General features: G+C 33.3%; 1 protein-coding gene across 10 annotated transcripts in view; it reads left to right on the forward strand.

The window, feature by feature from the left end:
- Positions 1-14,987, forward strand: part of KIAA1109 (KIAA1109 ortholog) — a 175,577-nt gene that overhangs the window by 101,804 nt on the left and 58,786 nt on the right. For 9 of the 10 annotated variants that reach the window (XM_032462793.1, XM_032462751.1, XM_032462777.1 and 6 more), the window contains 7 exons: positions 2,143-2,318; positions 2,632-3,338; positions 3,774-4,019; positions 4,523-4,616; positions 6,496-6,546; positions 10,009-10,215; positions 11,684-11,922. In XM_032462793.1, the coding sequence (XP_032318684.1) occupies positions 2,143-2,318; positions 2,632-3,338; positions 3,774-4,019; positions 4,523-4,616; positions 6,496-6,546; positions 10,009-10,215; positions 11,684-11,922 (1,720 nt within the window). The remainder of the gene's footprint in view (positions 1-2,142; positions 2,319-2,631; positions 3,339-3,773; positions 4,020-4,522; positions 4,617-6,495; positions 6,547-10,008; positions 10,216-11,683; positions 11,923-14,987) is intronic. The other variant, XM_032462769.1, reaches the window with a different exon arrangement.

Consider the following 14,987-nt stretch of genomic DNA (forward strand, 5'->3'; position numbering starts at 1 on the left):
TTATTTAATTGACTAAATGTAGAAAGTGGAGAACAAAATCCTTTTAAAATGTACTTTTTAGCTTGACCACAAGGCAAATGAGAGAGTGGGACATGGGTATTAAGAGGTACTACTTTTTCAGGATGAAAGCAACTTGAGCATATTTGTGTACTTAGGAAGAATTAGGAAGGTCCTGATCAAAAAGAAAAAATAAAGCAAGAAGGGTACACTGACAGAGTAGGACTCAGAGAGGGACGAGAAGTGTTGGAATTTAGAGTCATTTATGGAGGGAGATGCTTTTAGACATAAAAAATACTTTTCCTTCTGAGAATTTTGGGGAAGGCAATAAGGACAGTTCATAAATGTACAGGTAAGTATGCAAATTAGTAGCTTCAATTTTCTCTCACAATAGAAAGTGATTTATGTTAAGAAATGTATCAGGTACTTTTAAATTTTCTTGAGATTTACTTCACCAATACATTGAAGTACTTTTTAGGGACTCTCACTTTTTTTTTTTTAAAGAGAGAGAAAAGAAATAGTTATGTTTGTTTTGGCCTGTATATGCATTCATTGTATTTAGTAGCATTTGGTACACATTTTTAGAGCTACCTCTACTATTTTACATATAAGAGTCTAAAATCTATCAGAGACATTAGTATTAAATAATAAGATTTAAAAAAAAAAACTGTGTAAGGTGATTTAGACATATGTGAAGGTTGGAGTGAATCTGAAAGAGAGCTCACTCACCACAGACCCCTAGAAGGATTCCCAAATAGTGCTGAGGGTCTCGTTGTTTAGGTTAGTGTTCGGGTAGCAGTTAATGCAGTTATATCATTTCCTCTCATTGTCCTTAGCAGCTCAGCTATAGGAGTAGAAGCAGACGTAGGAAGAAAAATGAGGTGATAAGACATAATATACAGTCTAGGAAGTTGCTGAAATGGAGTTTAAGCCAAGATTATTCGGGGAAAAGAAAGTCACGTCACTTTGGAACTAAAGCATTCGTTGAGTTATCTACATGGTGAAAGAAGTCATACAGAATGATAAATTGGGATGAGAAAGAAAAGAACCAAAGTCCCTGGTAGGTTTGGAGGATTAACTAGGGGGCATAAATAGATGACAAAGATTCGGAAAAGTGAAGGACAGTTTGAACTTTGAGGAGGAAAGAGTTTTTCCATTAGGCTACAAGAGCAAATCTAAGATAGAGTAAACCCAAGAAGGAGTATGCCAAGCAAATATACAAGGTAGACAGAAATTCTCCCTAAGTTTCCAATGTTGAATAAAATTGAATTCTCTCATTCCAGGCTTTCAGACCTTCAGGAAAGTAGCCAATCTTCCCCAGCACAGTTGAGATGACTAAGGGACAAGTGCAAATGTGAACTTGGGTCTCAGTTCACTTGTCTGTTGTCTATTTTGATAGCATTTTCTAAGCTTCAGGATAAGATCATTAAGTGAGAATGTATAGTGAAAGGGTTAGAAGGGGGTCAAAGAAAGCATTGGATAGACAGCATCTATATTTAGGATGTCGAAGGAGGAAAAGGGACCATGCAGCAGAGAATGAATCATCAGAATGATTAGAGTGATCTACTATTGAACACAAATAGTTGCTTCTATCTGCGTTAGCTCTCAGCGACTATGAAATGCAGTTAACCAGATTGATGTATTTCCATAAGCATTATACAATTCTTCAAATGTAAAGGAAGTTCTTTGTCAGAAAATACAATACATGTTAATTTATGTTACAGCCAAGTCATACCATTTAAAAATAGATGCTTATATGAAGTGTTTTTATATTAACACAGGAAATTGATAAACTCTTGTGAATCTTTTATACCATATTCTTATGGAAACATGATAGATATTCATGGCTTTTTTTAAAAAGCAAGTAGAAGGATTTAAACTAATTCATATTTTTATTTACCTTGTACTTTCACTCAGGCAGGATCAAGGAATCTTTGTATGATTAATTTGAAGATGAGTAGCATATAATAGGTTCTCAAAAATACCATTAAGTTTTAAGTTATATTAGAGCTATATTTATTATACAAGACTTTTTTTTTTGCTTTACATTACAGTAATATGTCCTGAGGTAGAGTGTAAGAAAAAAGCCACAGTAAAAATGATGGATTATAAATTGAGCTAATATAAAAGTATTATGTCTTTTAGGTTGTTTTCAAACCTCTTCTGAGTCATACAGGGATCCAGTCACAGGATGCAATGCCACTCTGCTACCGAATGTACTTCGGAGAACATCTTTCATTTTCAGGTACTTTGGACTGCCTTAGAGCAGATATTGTGGATTCCGACACAGCCAAAGAAAGAAAAGGCAAAAGAGCAAGAAGGTATCTTGCATTATTGTTGTTTTTATGAAAATTTTGTGCAAAAGATATATTAGCTGTTTTTTAACTTTGCTTTCTTCTAATGCCAATGAGGAAGTAATTTTAATAGTTTAATGAGAAGACAATTTCCATTTAACAGAAATAGTGGCAACATTTTCTTAATAACCTGTTATATGAGAATCATTTAAATGGCTTACATTGTATTTCACTTTGGAGATTATTTTGCTCATCAGTTAATAAAGATTGTAGTTCTGGAAAAAAGGAAATAAAATCTTGTCATTTTCTTTCTTTCCTTTTTTTTCTTCACATTTTTTAGGCAAGGCCAAGTGAATCTTCCTCCACTTGAGTTTAAACCAGCATTAATGTTGGAAACCTTTAGCATCAGTGCTGTTGTGATGGAAAAGTCTGTGTGCACCCCTCAGAACTCTACCAGTGCTCTTTCTTTTCATGATCTCAACAAGCGTTACTACAATACCTTTCACTGCAACTTTACTATTTCCTGCCAGTCAATAAGCCAGCATGTAGATATGGCTTTAGTTCGTCTTATTCATCAATTTAGTACAATGATAGATGACATCAAAGCGACTCAGACTGACATTAAACTCAGCAGATATACAGCTGGGTCAGCTTCCCCAACACCTACCTTCAAAACCAGAAAACATCGGGATTTTCGCTCCTCTGACTTCAGCCGTAGCTCTAGAGGAAGTCTTAATGGTGGCAATAGAGTAAATAATGCAAAGAACAAACGGACCAACAATGAGAATAACAAAAAGGAATCTCGGAACAAAAATTCATTAGGAAGATCTGAAAGAAGAACTTCAAAAGTGTCCAGGAAAGGTTCAAAAGATGTGGTGGATCATATGACTATCCATATGGATGACTCTGATTCAATTACAGTGTCAGAGCAAAGTGAGCCTTCAGCTGAGTGCTGGCAGAATATGTATAAATTGCTTAACTTCTATTCACTTATCTCTGATCCAACAGGAATATTGGAAAAATCTTCAGAAACATTTGGACCAGCAGGTAATGGATATTTTTATATTTAAAAAAATTTCTGTTTAGAATAGCAATAATACTAAGAAAGGCAGGTTATTTGTCATTGTTTTCTTAATGTTGTAACTGGATAATTGAAATGCAGAGAAATTGGCAGTCACTCAGGAGAGAAGATAGTAACGGTGATTAGATATTCTGCTACCCTCTTCCCATCCTTCCTAACCCTTACACAGTATGCTCTTAAAGAATTCCAACAGACCTTTCAAATGCTTTCAGATGCTTTCAAATATCTGACTGCTATTTATTTTCAAATATGACCATGGGGAAATGTTGAAACATTTTAAACAATCATTTTGGTGGGGAAGAGGATTGAGAGGGCTGGTTTAAGTTTAGACAATGTTTGGAATGTCCTTCCTTTTTGCAGTTTTTGTATCTAAACCCACATATTTCCATTTACTTACAAAGGAGTTCGGAGCCCTACAGAACCAACATGTAAAGTTGTGTTTGAAAACGAACAAGACAGTAACAGTTTGACTAAGACGCAGAGGAAACGTAGCTTGGTAACTTCTGAGCCTCAGCATGTTACTCTAATAGTGTTTGGGATTGGCATGGTGAACCGCACGCACCTGGAGGCAGACATTGGCGGGCTAACAATGGAATCAGAACTGAAGAGGATCCATGGCAGTTTCACACTTAAGGAAAAAATGAAAGGTAGGATGATGTTCTAACACTGTAGTGCTGCTTTTCGGAAGAAAGCCAATGCCATGTCTCCAAAATTCCTGCTTGGCAATTTTTCTTCAGAAAATGGCACTTCCCATTTGTATGGATCAGGAGTGCTAGTTTGTATAGTTTCTTTTTCCTATTCTTAATGTTTTTTAAATTTTTCTAAGTATTCTACACTAAGTATTACTTCTGAGATTTAAAATATCATTAGGCTGTTTAATTTCATTAGGCTCTTTAAATGCATGAGTGGCATGTTAAACTATGTATTTAGCATTATTCCAGTTTTGACATATAATAGATATGTATATATGAATACACAGAAATAAAAAACTTCAAGGAAATTTTTAAAAAGTAGTTACAAAATCATTTAAATTTTATAACTTTAAATTATGTTTTGTTAGTAAATGTATTATAAATAAAATGTAATTTTAATATGAAGTGCAGTTATCCGATTTCCAGAATTCACATAATTATTTCTTCTCACATTTAAGATGTTTTACATCAAAAGATGACTGAGACATGTGCCACTGCTCATATTGGTGGGGTTAATATTGTGCTGCTTGAAGGGATTACACCAAATATACAGTAAGTATGTTTATTATTTTCTTAAACTTATTTGTTACAGTTTTATAACTTAAAATTCACTGGCTAAATCCCATTTAGTTCTGAGATTTACATACATAATATTCTTACATACTTTGATTGTCATTGAGAATATCACCAAATGAAATGTTTTCAGAAAACATTTCTTCCCTTTCTAAAACTAGTTTATTACCTCCCCTACCATGCTAAAAAACTGACTCCCAGTACAATTTAAGATTGCATAACAAGAAAAATGATTACAGTGCAAACTTCAGTTAAACATATAAGATGCAAAAGCTCACAAAATTCAAATAGTTAAGTAAAACAAAATTATAGTCAGAGATTAGAGACCCTTGATTTTATGTTAACTAATCATTACCCATATTCATGCTGAGTTTCAAAACTTCCTCTTGTCATTTTTTTAATTAGAGAATTTAACAATAAAGCCTAAGAGACTTTTCTAATAGTATAGGTAAGCTTTCTATAGTGAGTGTACCATTCCATACTGCTTTTCTTTTGACTCTGCTCTCACCTTTTCTTTATAAGTTCTATTCTTGGATCTGTCCAAAATTGTTCTGATAATAATTACCTTTATATGTGATATTTAGATCAGCAATCTGTTGTCAATATATTTAGCCACTGACTTTGTTCATACACTTGGGAGTATATACTTTCATTCCTCACATCCTTTCAGTGGAGCAGTTTCGTGCTTTAACTACAAAATGTATTTTGATAATTTAGGTCAGATTTTAAGAATTTTCTCATTCTTAATATTATAACTGGTTAATGTCCTACTGCCATCCTATAAAAGCCTTGATCATGTTAAATATTGACTAAATTCAACATCAGAAAAATTAAATATTTGTTGTATATTGACTTGTTTCAGGTCTATTCATTGTATTTCAAACATGGATAATGTGGTGATTGTCTTGGGGAACAGTTCCTGAAATGGGTGTTTAAGTCTTGCTGGAGTGGTTGGGACCTATAAGTCTAGAGCCAAAGAGTACATTTCATTATAGCTGCCTAGCTGGTCCAGATTGCATTTCCTAAGCTGTCTTTCTAAAGACCAGAAAATTCCAGGAGTTGTGAGAGTCAAGATCTTTTCTGATCATTCACTGTGGGAGGAGAGGTATTATTATGTAGTAATTATAATCTAAAGAAATATCTACTGTGGACCAGGAGCCTCACATACATTATTTTTTTAAATCCTCAACACAATCCTGTTAACTGGAGTTGTTTTATCTCCACTTTACAAAGCAATAAATTGAGATTCAGAATGATCAGGTGTTTTCCCAAAATGGTTAAAATCACAGTCAGTAAGAAGAGATGCCTGAACCTGTGCTTTTTTCACCTTGCCATAATGCTTCTGCAGACAGTCATCACAGACCATGGATTTCATGATTCTTTTGTTGACCTAAATTTAAAGTATTATGGTTACCTATTCAAAAGAACAGATTTCTTTAGGTGTCTCATGTGTTTTTTACTCTATCCTCTTGAATCTCTTTATCTCCATTATCGATTAGCTCTTAAAAAAAGGGCTTCAAATAGTCTATAAATTTGTAAAACATAATATTTATAAAACAGATTTTTTAAAAAGTATTAGTTTTTTTTCATTAAAAAAATAAAAGTTATTAATTACTCACTGCCAAACTCTAGTAATGTTAAGACTTTCTGGATTTATTCTTTGGCTTTTCATTTGCAGTTTCAATTAGAAGGAAACGGAACTTACAAAAATATAGTTGAAAAGATTCTTTGAGGGAAAATTTTAACTATGGGAAATAAAAGCTTTCCAGATGATTGGTCATATTGTAACTAATTTATGCATGATTGTTTCTTTGCTTCCTTTTTGTTTTCCTGCTTTCTCTTGAATCTTCATCTGTAGACTGGAGGATTTTCCTACATCTCCTACAAGCACAGCCAAACAAGAGTTTCTGTATGTCATTATTACTCTTTTTCATGGGCTTTGTGATTAACATAGTATTGAATAGTTTTGAAGATAAAATATTTAGATTAGCTGCATGGCTGTGAATGTATGTAGTTAGTTATTATGCTATAGCTTTAATATAGATCCTTTTATAGATTAAAGCTTATTGATATTCAAGGAAAACACACAGGTAAGGACAATCTTTTTGGTAATTCAGTTTGTTATGCCATTGAAAGACTGTAACACTGTAGTGTGTGTTGAACACTGATTATTTCTCTGGACATTTTCTATAAAATTTGAATATGCTGAATAAATAGATGAATCTGTATATTTATTCCAGGCTGGTAAGATTATCAATACCTGGTGAGATTTGTTTCATTGTGTATTGATAACAGACCATCAATCAACACCCCTTTGTTGGGATTATCTGTGATCTATATCACTTAATCAGCCAACTAGAAGTACGAAAAAAGAATAAATTCACTAGTATTAAATTAGAAAATTGATTGTTTTTTGGAAATCACTCTTCCATTTTAGTATTAACAGGTATAGAAAAAGTACTTAATTCCACTTCAGTAGTCATAGTAGCTAGAGAAGATTTATTGTTTCTCTTCTTTTTATCACTGAGTTCTCTGGATACATATATGTATAAAAATTAATACTATATGACTTTAGAGGGGATGCTTTTTAATGGCTGAAGATCAGATCTTCATCCACTCAACAAATTAGGTTATTAGGCTACATAGATAGTATGGCCTGCACACTGTGTTAGGTTTCAGAGATACAACAGTAAGCAAATGAGAAGTGGTCCCTGTCGTGATATCACTTAGAGGCCTACTCCCTCCTTTTTTAGGGCTTCCTGCTGACAGAGGTGACATATAAGTTGAGAAAGAAAGTTTGAATGATTTTTAATAGTTAACTAAATAACACGTGATCACAACACTCTCTGTCCCTGCCTCTGCAGAGATTTTCAGGCAAAACTGAATTGAGGCAGGCAGCATTGGCCAGGGGGCATAAACTAGTTTACTTCCTCTCCCTGCCTCTGAAATTTGGCCCTGTCTGCTAAAGTAGGTGGAGTAGGGGTGGAGACAGAGTAGAAATAATAAAGCCTCAAAGTAAATTCTCAAATCCTTCACTTAACCTGATGCATACAAAGCTGGCCTACCTTTAAGGCCCTATTGCCTGGACATAGGAAGAAAAAGATAGGGAAAGTCCTTGACCTGTTAGGCACTGCAGCCATTGTAACTTAGGTTCACAGTGGACCTAGCAGAACCTTGTCAAATAGACCACCACTGTCAATGAATTCTTGAAACACAATTCTTGGTCACTTGCCATGAACTTTTTACATATATGAGGCATGCCTGGCATGCTATAAGTTCTTATATTCTTCTCTTTAGATAGATTTGACCCATTCTTTCTTGTATGAAAGTCTTATATATACTACATGTTTTATGATCTAGATTAAGTGACAACTATTTCAAGAATTAAAATAAAATTGTGAATAGATAACTCATATTGGCAGCTTGTAAATTGTTGATGTCCTCATTCTGGGTCTCCTTACATCTTTAACATGTACAGGTTGACAAGAGTTAATCAGACATCCTCTACAGTGTCTGGCTCAGTTTGATCAGTGTAGGACTAGATCCGAGGAACATTATTCATGTTGTAGTCATGGGCGTCATTTACATAACCTACAGTGTGAATATTGCCCTCTGGAGCTGAGCAACACAGAACCCCCAAGTCCATAACGTACAAATTTCCACTGTTGATACCACAGTAGGACCTACACTAGGAGGGCAGTGACAGCCCCATAGCTTTCTATTCTGACATTTGGTGTATATTGAAAATCGAGGGTTGTCTGTGTACTTATATAATCAAAATTAATATTTAAGCAGACTTCTATAGATTATAAAGGTAAAATAGAGAGATAAGTGTACAGTTTCTTGACTGTCATGATAACAGTACTTCTTGGAAAATGTATGTTTAGTTTCATTCAGTTTGTGGATATTGTTCATAGTTTTGTAAAAAGCCCTTTGCATTTCAGCACCATCTAAGTGTTCTGGCTCATATTGAGATTGAATTTAAGATGGAATCTCACTGATGATAAACAGTAGCTTTATTTACTAAAATAGTTAAGATTCAAAATTCAGTAACTAATCAGAATCCCAGAATCTACCTTCATGCTTGCTAGAACAGTTCTATAGATTACTTTTTTCTTTTTCTAGTTAGTGTTTGTTTCTGAGAAATAGTTTTCTTTGCATAAGAAAGCAAATATAGTTCTCTAGTAATTTATCATTTTTGAATTTTGTATAATACCTGGATTTCCCTGTCTGTAAATAATCAGGACTTCTGATAGAACCACTTACACTTCTCGAGGTTTATTCTAATGGAAGTTAAATGTAATGAACTGATTCCTTAGATACTTGAGACTGTAAATAAATTATTTGTGAATCCTCTGTAGCCTAAGTAGAGATAAATGTGAGCTGACATATAGTTAATATGAAATTTGCATTTTGTGTGTGTTGCTAAATCTCTTGTCAAGCATCCTTTGCCCATTTGAAAGATAACATTTATGTTAAAAGCTATCCTTCTACTGTCTGGCCTTTAATAGTACAGTTCATTGACATGAACCTTTTCCACTGTATGTCAAGACTGCTTCATCATGGCTTTTACCTATATGCTTTATCACATGCTATCTGTGGAATTCCAAGGTTGTAGTGTTGAGTTGTTCTTCTGCTGTACTTATTTCTGCTCATTCATTTAACAAAATTCATTGAGTGTCTGTGATGTTCAACATACTGTTCTAAGCACTGGAAAGAAAGAACATGAAATCAAGAAAAACAATATTTCTGCTTTATATCTGTACCAGTAAAGCCTACAAATTTTTAATTAAGTAGTAGCTACTCATTACGAATTAGACTTCTGTCATTTCTTTGCCACTCTCTGAAAATTAAAAAAAATGGAAAATGCAAGTTAAATTTCTTCCTTCGTATTAATTTCTTTTAATGTGTTAGATAATTGTTAGATTAATTTCTTTGGCTGATTAGATTTTAAGAAGTCTAGTGAGTTTTTTTTTCTTTCAATCTTCCCTGTCTATACTTTTTAGGGGTTGTACAGATCCCTAAGATAAATTGAAGAAAAGAGGAGTTCTGAATGGGGGAGAAAAACAAAATGGAATTTTGTGTGTTGTGTATGTGTAATATGTCAGTGTTCATTCTCTTACATGTCAGCCCATACATGCATTCTTCTGTAAACTCTAGGAAATAGAATAATATTTAGTACAAACAGCATAAAATGTATTTAAATATTTTTAGAAAATATTTTTTCTTTAGTATGCTTTAAATGCATGAAAAATCTTAAGTCATTTACTTCATTGAATGATTTAAAAGCATTTGTCTTGCTCTCAAAATATTTTTTCAAAATTTCTCTTTACTTGGCCATATTTTAATGATCCTCCTTCTCCATTGCTAGAACTGTAGTGAAATGTAGTATTGCCAAGTCCCAAGCCCTGTACAGTGCCCAGAGAGGGCTGAAGACTAACAATGCCGCCGTGTTCAAAGTAGGAGCTATCAGCATCAACATTCCCCAGCACCCGGCCACCCTACACAGCATGATGGTCCGGAGTTCTCACCAACTGTCTAAGCAGATCTCCGATCTCATCAGACAGCCTTCCACAGCGTAAGTTATTTACTTAAGTTCTGTGATTCTGTGTAGTATTTTATGTCATTCTTTGCTGTGTTAACAATAGTTTGGAGGAAGACAGAGGGTTTAAATCTAAATAGTGACCATTATGGATAGTGGAGGAGGTTGAAAGTAGCTAAACATGGTTGTAGGAGAATCGTGTTGGATATTATTAAAGTACTCTCTCATGAATGAAGTCAGTTTTTGATATCACATCAGTAAAGCTTAAGAGATTTGTGGACCTCATAAAAGGTACTAATAAAAAACAAACTGATAAATTCTAGGACTATATCAATCCTTATGTGCTTCAAACTCATTGAAATTTGTGACTGCATAGGTTTATAAAATTGCAGTGGACATTTATGCCCTATGCATGGTTTTGTGCTGTCCTCTGTATGAAATATTGTACATGGTTCAAGGCAGGATTTGATTATGCTATATAAATACTTTAAAGGCAGTAAATTGGACATTTGCACAGTAACCTTTATTCCCTGGGTCTGCATTGCTGAGTTTTATTCCTGGTCTCCAAAGCTGTAACTAAATGAATAACTAATAAGAATATAAGTAACAGGTAAAAATTTGTCTTGTTATGTTTCCTCTTTCCCATCCCATAAGGTAGAAAAACATTAGTGCATTTTTTGATGGTGTCGTAAAGCAGTGGTTTTTCCAATTGTTCTATCTAGAGCTTTGCTTTTGATAAAATATTAATTCATGGTTGTTTGACAAAGTAGTAATAATTTAAATATGCTTCTCCTTTCAATGGAATGTGGAATCCAGGATGTGTACATGAGCCTTAGTTATAAAATACTCTAGGGAATTTTTCCTTATTAGAACATATTAGCAGTAAAGTGGAGTGGTTAAAAAAAAAATCACTCTGGAGTCGGACTGACTGAGTTCAAATCTAATTTCACCACTTTCTAGCTATGCTTCCTCATTTATAAAATGGAGATAACAGTACCAACTCACAGGGTTTTGCGGGATGAATATAAATGATATAAAATGCACTAAGAACAGTACCTGGCACATAGTAAGCACTTGCATAATTACTGTTGGTGTTGGTGGTGGTATTATTTGTACTGGTAGTAATAGTAGTGGCAATAGTAGTAATAATGTTACAATCCACGGTAGAGTGCATACTGGTTAAGTCATGGAATTTGGAGTCAGACAAATGTGAGTTTAAACTTCAGTTTCACATTAGTGATATGAGTGGCCTTGGCAGTATAACATTCCAGTTTATATTGTTATGATGACTTCTTGTTTACTTTTTTCTACATCATCATTTTTCAGTGGCTGTTTTGAGGAAGTCAGTATGATCTGCTATTGGAAAGAAAACATCTGTTCAGTTTATTTTTGCTATTTTTTATTGAGAATTCTAGTTTTACACAGTTTTTGTTTTTTATACAATTTAAATTTTATTAGTAGCTGCTCTAATTGTCTTTTTAAAAAATTTTTTTTTGCTTTATAGCCCACAACCTGTAAAAGAAGATATTGCAACCCCACTACCTTCTGAAAAAACCCCAACAAGTGTTAATCAAACTCCTGTTGAAACAAATGAATTTCCTCAGCTACCAGAAGGTTTAGAAAAGAAGCCTATTGTCCTTAAATTCAGTGCCATGTTAGATGGGATAGCCATCGGAGCAGCACTTTTACCATCTCTGAAAGCAGAATACAAGATGGGAAGAATGCGAAGTCATGGAATGACAGGTAGCGTTGAATTTGGAATTCATTCTTAAAATTTCTGACTGGTTTCAGAAATTAGTAATATTTTGGTGAAAGGTAAATTTGGTTTTATTGATTTTATATGAAAATTTAGATAATTTTAATCAAAACACTTTTAAACTTCATTAATGATGTTCTTAAAAGTATCAGTCCATTTCCTTGAATGACCAGCATGGACCCTGCTTTCTTTTGAACTCTTTGGAGTTATCCACTGTTGAGACCATTTCCAACTTAAACTTAAGTTGAATAAATTTCTACATCTGTTAGATTCTTATAGACTGAATAACTTGGTCTATTTTCACATTGAGTGCATTTTGCTCAGATCAGAGATGTTTGACTTTTTCAAAATAGCTACTTTTATCAGATTTTGTGATCCTTATATATCCTCTCCAAAAGCACTTTGCATTTTTATTCTGAAATGTATCATATACAAAAGTGTGTCAATTATATACACACAGTTTAAAGAACTGTAAATTCACCAACCTATTACACAACCTAAGAATTAAAACATTATCAGTAGTTTGAAGACTCTTTCAAGGAATATTTTCATTATCAGATAAAATTTCCCATGATTGCCTGGTGAATAACCACTGTCAGGTATTTTGTGTTACCCATTCCTTTGCTTTTCTTTATAGTTTTACCACATATGCACATACTCATAAATGACTTTGTTTGCTGTTGCCTCTTTTAAACATTCATATGGAGTTCCACTAATGTATTTTTTAACTTGGAATTTTTTTTGTTGTACATTTTGTTTGAGATTCATCTGTATTCATTCATGTGTCTTTGGTTCATTCATTTTTCCCTGAAATTAGTCCATTTAAATGATTATATCACAGTTTATTTATCCATTCTGCTATTGATGGAGCTTTGGCTCATTTTACTTTTTTGCTATTAAATTTGTTCTGGTGCACATGTGCAAGAGTTTCTCAAGGGTATTTACTTAGGAGTGATACAGTTTAGATTGTAGGGTAAATGCACCTGCAGTTTTACCAGGAAATGTAAAATTGTTTTCCATAGTGCTTGCATCCACCAGTATTTACTCTCCCACCAGTATTAGATGAGAGTTTCCACTGTTCCATGTCCTTACCAACACTTGTTATTATCTGACTTTTAAATTCTTGCTTCTCTGGTAAATGTGGAATGGTGTCTCATTGTAGTTTTAATTCATGTTTCTGTAATTATTAATGGAGCTGAATTTTTAAATGTGATAAAGAGGTCCTTATATGTTTTCTTATATGAAACACCTGTTGATGGTTCTTACTTGTTTTTTGCCCATTGTATCAAGTCATTTGAATTTTTCTTGGTTTACAGGAATTCTTTGTACATTTTGTATATTAAACCTTTGGTGTTAATATATTCAACATACATTGTCACCCAGTTGGAAGTTTATTTCACATTTTTTTTAATCTACAGGTAACTCTTAATTTTAATGTAATTGAATTTACCAATATTTTCTTGTTTTACTGTGTGTTTTTATGTCTTGAAGAAATCCTTCTGCTCCCAGGATCATGAATATATTCTCTTATGTTTAATGATAAATATTTTGAAGTTTTGCTTTTCATATTAAGTTCCTAATCTGTATGGAATTGACTATTTTTTTCTTTAATGTGGTTTGGAATTGTATGCATAACCAGTTATCTTGGCATCATTTTTTGACTCGTCTGTTCTTTTTCCAGTGATAGATAATCCGACTTTGTAATCCATTAAGTGTTTATGTATGTGGGAGTCTATTTCAGAGATCTCTATTATGCCTGTTTGTACCAGTGTCATATCAATACCTGACTTTTCCTTTTTTTTAGAACTTGTCCTGGTTATTTTTGGCTTTTTTGCTCCCTCAAATACCTTTTAGAATCAGTATGCCAAGTTCCCTGAAAAAAGCCTGTTTTGATTTTTATAGACATTTAATTGAATATGCAGACTTACTTGGGGAAGAGTTGAAAATATTGATTGATATTGAGAATTGATATTGTATTTAACCCTCTTTTTCCTGAATGTCTACTTCTCTGTTTCTTTAGGTCTTGAAGAAGACCTATGTTTGTCTACAAGTTTTAAAATTTTTCAACTTAAGGTTTTTGTGTATCTGTTGCAAGATATATCTCTTTAGATACCTAGGTATCTTGTTGTTGTTATTACAAATAGTATATTTTGTAAAATGGCATCTTAAACTAGTGGTGGTGTGTACAAGTGTGCTTGATCCTTTTATGTTAATCTTATATTCAGCAGCCATGTTGTGCTACTCTATTATTGCTAAGAAGAATCTCTGGAGTTTTCTAAGTAGATATTCATACTATATGCAAATAATATTTTTGTTTCTGCCTTTCCAGTCTTTATGCCTTTTTGTTTCTTTTCCTTACTGTGCCTCTACTACAGTGTTCAATAAAAGGGGTATTTTGGGCATGCTTGTCTTACTCCCATTTTTTAAGAGAATTAATATTTCACGAGTAAATATGGTATTTGCTGTAGGTTTTTGCTGGGTTATTTTTATCAGGTAAAGAATATACTTTTATTATACTTTAAAGTATATACCTTTATTCTTAGTGTGCTAAGAGTTTCTATGAATAATTGGTGAATACTTGTTATTGGATACTTTTTTCTGCATCCATTGAAATTAAAATATTTTTCTCCTTTATTCTGTTAACATGATAAATTACATTAATCATTTTTTAAGTCATATATATATGTATATGTGAATACATACACATACATATATAAATACATACATATATGTATGTATTTTTGCCTACCCCCTAGCATCTTAGGTTTTCTTTATTAAGAGGGATTTTCTGAACATGTAGATCTTTTTGTTACCAGAAGCAGAAGCACTCTAAGTAAATTTCCCTATTTGGCAGTGTCAGAAGTGTTGGGCTTTCAGATACTGGGCTAACAGTGTCGAACTCATCGTGGTCAGTTATTCAGGGCATCCATGAAATACAAGAGTCAACAGAAGCAGCAGGTCAGAAGTCAAATCTGCAGTTTAGAACTAGGGAGATATAAATATTTAGGAGCAAAGAAAGCATTGTCAAATATCCAGACAGATAAGAACACAT

Source organism: Camelus ferus, chromosome 2 (assembly GCF_009834535.1).
Source record: "Camelus ferus isolate YT-003-E chromosome 2, BCGSAC_Cfer_1.0, whole genome shotgun sequence".
Lineage (NCBI taxonomy): Eukaryota > Metazoa > Chordata > Mammalia > Artiodactyla > Camelidae > Camelus > Camelus ferus.